Raw genomic sequence first — 7,043 nt, 5'->3', positions numbered from 1 at the left:
AAATAAAGAAAAGAAATTATGTTGTAACAGAAAAGGCATAATTTGGGGCAATTGACAGTAAACATGTCACAGTATAGGATTTACCAATGCTCTACTGATTAATAGTAGGTCACATTGCAGGTGAGTAGTTTTTAGCCTCTAGAGAAGATGGAGTAGAGTGATTGGGGTTAGTTCTCTTTTCATTGGTATCAGTGAGCTGTGAATATGCATCCTTCTAGGACTTTAGTAGGAGGAGTTGAAGACCCAAGTTGAAACAGAAACATGTTTGAAGTGTGTTGTTTCTAAGTCTAAATTGAGGTATGGCATGCGAAAAAGCAAAACAAGTATTTGTTTTGTTTGCCAATGTAGTTATGTTCACTTAAGATATGCTTTCAATTTTTTCTAGCCTTTTGTGTAATATCTTTAACTGGTATCTTTTAACACTCTCAATCCTATAGCTTCAAGCACAAATGCCAGCCTGATATCCACTTCATCTACAATTGCCAATATTCCAGCAGCAGCAGTTGCCAGCATTTCAAACCAGGTATGGTGCTACTTTTGTTCATCTTGTTTATATGGCTTATCTAGCTTGCTCTTCCTTTCATTTCCAAGGTCAGTTTGCCCATATAAGAAAGAAGCAGGAATAATATGGACCAGGTGTCCTCAAACTACGGCCCATGGGCCACATGCAGCCCACTTAGGACATTTATCCAGCCTGCCGGTTGTTTTTGCTGCTGCTGCCTGTCCTGCTTAGCAGCCAACTGACTCATCCCAGGGCCTGCAGTCTGGCCCTCCAATGGTCTGAGGGACAGTGAACTGGACCCCTGTTTAAAAAGTTTGAGGACCCCTGGTATGGACAGTGGATACCTTTTTCTGGATGCCTTCAGAAGTAGGACCCTGAGTGGTTTTTACAACAATCCCGTGTCTCTTGTTCCTCTGCTAAGCCTCTCTAAAATATGTTTGTATCTGCTCCTTTATGTACTCTGTCTCTTCCTCCTGCTCTGCCCCCACCTGAATGAGGGAAAGAAGCTCCATGAAGGTAGAGAGTTACTTTTCTATTTTGTTCACTTTATGTATTCCCAGAGCATAGAAAAATGCCTGCCACTCCATTAAAGGCACTTGATAAATATTTGTGGAATGAATAAATATTTGAACTTTGATCTGTTATATTAACTATGCTTAACACATTTACTGCCACACTAGGATTTTTTTTTCCTTAAGAGCATGTTGTGGCTCGGCGCCTGTGGCTCAATCGGCTAAGGCGCCAGCCACATACACCTAAGGTGGCGGGTTCGAATCCCCAGCCCGGGCCCGCCAAAGAACAATGATGGCTGCAACCAAAAAATGGCCGGCGCTGTGGCGGGCGCCTGTGGTCCCAGCTACTTGGGAGGCTGAGGCAGGAGACTCGCTTGAGCCCAGGAGTTGGAGGTTGCTGTGAGCTGTGAGGCCATGGCACTCTACCCAGGGGGATAGGTTGAGGCTCTGTCTCAAAAAAAAAAAAAAAAAAAGCATGTTGTTTTATTACAAAAATAGAATAAAAACTTATGAAATGAAACAATCCTTTCTGATTTAATGAAAACTTTTTGTTCTTTGTTTTTTTCTTAAGGCAAGCATGGAACAAAGTTTATTGAGGAAGAGAAGGGTAGGTTTATAGAGTAAGAGCAAGATACAGGCTTACAGAGGAAGATATGTTTGCTGCACACAGCAGACAGGCCTCCATTACCAGGGCAAGTAGGCAGAGAGGCAAAGAGACCTGTTATTTTTTATTGTTTTCTGTGCATGAGGTGTATGTGACTCACAACTTACTTAATTTGTTTCTGAGAATTAGGTCTTTTGTCATTCCATAATTCTGGAGTGGATCTAAGTTAATCCTAGATGACAGCTTTTGATCATACCCTCCCTCTCTAATGTCACCTCCCCACATAGTATTGTATCAATTTCATTCAAAGAGCCTCCAGGCAAATATTCAAGGTGAAATGTACAGTTAGAATTACAATAATCAGAGAACACAGTCCAGCACGTGGTACATTTGGGATGGCCAGGGCAGCGCTACTAGACATGGGGGAGTTATGCCAATTGACAGAGAAAACAATGAGCAGAGGTTTCACAGCATGACAAGGTCCTGGGCTCAAAACTAGTGTGAGTTATATATGACTCACATGGCAGTTAACATGTTAAAAGATTACTGCTTAATATTGTCAGTGTTTTAGAGTTTTTTTGAAATTTGTTGTTTGCTCTGTAACAGTTCATAGTATCACCACTACCTCCATGGATCTTTTTTAGGCTGCAATTTACATTAGTTGTAATTCAGTTTTTGTATTTCACTATTTTTGCATTTGTTGATTCTGTTAGTCCACAATATATTTATTGAATTCTTATCTGTGTGCCTGACTTTCTTCCAGGGGCTCTTCCTTTCATAGCTCTTCTTTTTGATCCTATCTTCTAACATGGACAGTCTCTGTTTAGTTTTTCCACGTTAATTACTTCATCCACAGGAATGTTTAACCACACTCACAATGTCCATTTGCTACCACCAAAATGAAGATTTTAATCCTGACTTCACATTTATAGGCTTCCAACTGATTGTTGGATTTTTTTTTTTTCCAGTTTTCTTTTTTTGGCTAGGGCTGGGTTTGAACCCACCACCTTCGGCATATGGGGCCGACGCCGTACTCCTTTGAGCCACAGGTGCTGCCCTGATTGTTGGATATTTTTTCTTTAATGTCTTACTAGTTCCTTAGGTTTGGCATGTCTAAAACTGGGCTTTCATTCCAGCTTTTTTCCTGTCTTCCCAAAGTAAAACCACTTTTCTGTGACTTCTCAATTCTTATCAATTACATTAATTTTTTTTAAGTTTTCTTTTTCTTTCTTTCTTTCTTTCTTTTGTTCTTTTTTTTAAGAGACAGGGTCTCTCTCTTTTGTCCTGGCTGGAGTTCAATGGCCCAATCATAACTCACTGCAACCTTGAACTCCTGGGCTCAAGCAATCCTCCTGCCTTAGCCTCCCAAGTAGATAGGACTACAGGCATATAATCCTAGTTTTAGCTTTTTTTTTTTTTTAAGAGATGAGGTATTGCCACATTGCGTAGGCCGGTCTCTTACCTCTTGGCCTCAGGTAGTCCTCCTGTCTCAACCTCCCAGAGTGCTGGGATTACAGACACGGGCCACTGTACACAGCTAATGTCATTTTTTTTTTTCTTTAATAAACCTAGGCCTACAACCAGACCAGTCATCTTCCCTGGTCTCATACCGTTCCCTAATCCAGCTATTTCTTGACTTTTTCCCTTCCTTTTCATTTTTGTTCTCATTTCTCATGTTTTGGGTTTTTCCCCCTTTAATCCTAAATTACTATGGTTAATTGCTCATCTCCTCTCCATTTTTTCCTCCTATGCTTGTTCGTTCTTTAAGAAACTGTCAGTTAATTTTCTCTAAATGTCAATCACCTGCTCAGAATTTTTCATGTTTTTATTTGTTGAGAAGCCCCATTTCCTGTCTCCCTCCTCCCAACACACACACACACAACACACATACACAAGCTATACACTGTTGCCTAAAGAATCCAAGTCATACTGCTTAACTGGTTATTCAAGCCTACAGAGATCCTTTGTTTCAACCAAATTCGATGTCTATGGCCCATTAATAAAACCTTTCAGGACCTCTTACTACCTCTGCCTTACTCAAAAAGCTCTCTCACTGCCCTATCACAAGCTACAGTGATAGTCGTCTTCTCTATTTCACTCATTTGACATATAACCTATTGCCAGTTACTTGGAAATTTGTCTGTTTTCTCTCCTGTTAGATTTTTTAACCCTCTTGAGTTGTGTTAGTATGACTTACTCTTCTAATCTTTCACCTTCCTTGCTCAGCCGCCTGTAGCTCAATGGCTAGGGCATCAGCCACATACACCGGAGCTGGCAGGTTTGAACCCAGCCCGGGCCTGCCAAACAACAATGACAACTACAACCAAAAAATAGTCAGGCATTGTGGCAGGCACCTGTAGTCCCAGCTACTTGGGAGGCTGAGGCAAGAGAATCGCTTGTGCCCAAGAGTTGGAGGTTGCTATGAGTTGTGATGCCACTGCACTCTACCAAGGGTGACATAGTAAGACTCTGTCTCAAGAAAAAAAAATGTCTTTTCGCATGCACACACACACTCTGAATTATATTTGGTTTATTATAGATGCTCAGTGACTATAAGTAATTGGTCTGTTCAGTCTGTTTGTTATTTGTTACCAGTATCAGTGTCAATGGAGTTTTTTAAAGGTGCAGGTCTGAGCTGTGTGTCACTTTTTTTTTTTACAGCTTTATTAAGAGTTACCTTGACATACAATTAACTACACAATTTTAATTGTATAGTTTGATAAGTTTTGCCTTGCATATGCCCATGAAATACCAAAAGTTTTCTCCCAGTATTCTAAGGAAACTTTAGTTTTAAAGAAAACCTGTTTGTTTTATATAGAGGTAATCAGTTTTTAAACTAGGAAGCTTTAGGAAATGTGTTTAAGCTCATCTGTTCTTAGAATCACTACCATCTAGTATAGTGGTTTGCAAACTTCTTAAGGAGTAGAATCTTTCCCTCAAAAGTTCTATGCAGAAATTTATATTAAAATTCAGTACATAAAATTAGAAGATGGAGCTATTAGAGTGGAAAAAGGGGCATTGTGTGCCTATGTAAGTGTACATGGGATCCTTCCCTCCCAGATTTCCCCTCATCCCAAACATAGCTTCTGGGGCATTTCCTCTTAACTCTTAGGTTTCCATAGAATACCTTCTGAAAATCATTGATTTAGTTTGGATATTACTAATATTAGATACATAAATGAAAAGTCAAATTAATGTTTTAGGAAAATAATTGTAAGAGGAAGGAGAAAGCCTCTGGTGTTGAAATTAATGTGTATTATAAGAGTCTTATTTTTTTCTCTTCTTTCCTTTGGCCTACAGGACTATCCCACCTATACTATTCTTGGTCAGAATCAGTACCAGGCCTGCTATCCCAGCTCCAGCTTTGGAGTGACAGGCCAGACTAACAGTGATGCCGAGAGTTCCACATTAGCAGCAACCACCTATCAGTCTGAGAAGCCTAGTGTCATGGTACCTGCACCTGCAGCACAGAGACTTTCCTCTGGTAAGCACCCAGCTCTGAAACCTTGGCATAAGGACACTTCATCCACCAGGTGTTATTAGGACATCGTGCAAATGATTTTGTTCTGGTTTAAGGTACTGTTACCTTGCTATTGACTTTCCCTCTCAGGTGAATAATATTTAAATATTGGAAGCAGGCTATGAGAAGTCAGAATGTATCCGTGGTATTGAGAATAGAGGAGTGTCAAAAATGTAAAGACTATTTCTGATTCCTGCTCTGCCCTCCCTGTAGGTTTAATATGCTTGTCATAGGGATCCTCAGAATGTTGGCATATTTTATAAATTAGAGGACTCCAGTTTTAGTTTGTGCAAATTTTGAACTACTACTAAGGTCTCAAAGCCTGATTCTGTGTCTTAAATCCTTTTAAGATTTTGAGGAAAGCAATTTTGCTTTTCACCCCAAGAAATACATAAAGTTGAACCTGAATTTCAAGAGGTTCACAGCTCTAAAATGTATCAATGAATTATGATGTTCGAGTTAAAAACATGTTACTTAGAAACTTTCATAAGCACGTTCAAGAATCACATACACGTGCTTTTTGTCTCTGTATTTATGAAAATTTGGCAGTTGGCTATCATGTATAGCTTGAGGAAAGCATTGTTTATCATTGGCACGGGTACTTGTTTAAAAACAGTGCTGTAGGGCCAGGTGCGGTGGCTCAATACCTATAATCCCAGCATTTGGGAGGCCAAGGTGGGTGGATTGCCACCAGTCTGAGCCAGAGCAGGGCCTGGGGTTGGGTATGTATTTTATGCTTTATGTCTCTCAAAAATAGCCAGGTGTTGTGGCAGGTGCCTATAGTCCCAGCTACGTGGGAGGCTGAGACAAGAGGATCTCTTGAGCCAAAGAGTTTGAGGTTGCTATGAGATAAGACACCACGGCACTCTACTGAAGGTGGACCAAGTGAGACTCTGTCTCAAAAAAAAGAAAAAGGCAGTGCTGTACACATCTTACCTGTGCCAGTTTAGTGAGACAGACATACAGGTGGGCAGTGCTTCAAATTTCCATAAATTTGAAATAATTATAAATGTTGATTAAAAAGTGAGGTTTTAATTAATTTCTCTTAATATCTTCATTCTTCATAACAATTTTAACTTTAATAATGAAGAATTTCAAACATAGAAGTTGCAAGAGTACTAGAATGAACCCTTACATATCTATTATCGATCTTCCAAGATTAATAATTCATAGTCAATTTTGTTTCAACTATATTTCATCCAGTTCCTTTTCTAAATACTAAGCATTGTTCTCTAAAAGATAAATACTCATTAAAATAACTACAATACCATGATCCTATCTTAAAAATTTAGTACTAATAATTTCTTAAGTACCAAAAGGTCTTTACATTTTCAGTTTTTTCATAAATATTATGAGTTGATTTTCTTTTTATATTTTGTTTAAATTAGGGTCCAAATAAATAAATAAGGGGCCAAATCAATACACATTGCATAACTGTTTCAAAATAATATGTTGTACATGATAAGTATATATATTTTTATTTGTTAAAAATAAATAGAAGATTTAAAGGGGAAAAATTAGGTTCTAAGGAAGATTCATATATTGTGATGGGAGGGGGTTATGTATTTTGTGCTTTATGTCTCTTTTAACCTACAAATTCTCCTGTCTCTTCTCCACCCTTTTTTAATTTATTTCTTGAAGAAACTGTATTGGTTGTCCCAAACTGTTTCCCAGTCTGAATTTTGCCAATTATACCCTCATAGGGTAGTCTAACATATCCTGCTGCCTTCTGTATTTTATTGTAAATTAGTAAGTGGATCTAGAGCAGTGTTTTTCAACCAGAGGCAGTTTTGTCCTCCAGGTTGGCAATACATGGGAACATCTTTGATTGTCATGCTAGGTGGTGGGTGCTGCTGGCATCTTGTGGGTAGAGGCCAAGGATGCTGCTTAATAAAACATCGTACA

At 39.0% G+C, this 7,043-nt stretch overlaps 1 protein-coding gene across 3 annotated transcripts in view; it reads left to right on the top strand.

Annotated features, from left to right (window-relative positions):
* Positions 1-7,043, top strand: part of EYA3 (EYA transcriptional coactivator and phosphatase 3) — a 105,520-nt gene that overhangs the window by 66,158 nt on the left and 32,319 nt on the right. For all 3 annotated transcript variants that reach the window (XM_023519108.1, XM_003799831.3, XM_003799833.3), the window contains 2 exons: positions 438-523; positions 4,919-5,102. In XM_023519108.1, the coding sequence (XP_023374876.1) occupies positions 438-523; positions 4,919-5,102 (270 nt within the window). The remainder of the gene's footprint in view (positions 1-437; positions 524-4,918; positions 5,103-7,043) is intronic.

This window comes from Otolemur garnettii, unplaced genomic scaffold (genome assembly GCF_000181295.1).
Source record: "Otolemur garnettii isolate 467f Iridium unplaced genomic scaffold, OtoGar3 scaffold00156, whole genome shotgun sequence".
NCBI lineage: Eukaryota > Metazoa > Chordata > Mammalia > Primates > Galagidae > Otolemur > Otolemur garnettii.
Note: the sequence above shows the minus strand (reverse complement) of the source record. Positions and strands in the feature narration are given on the sequence as shown.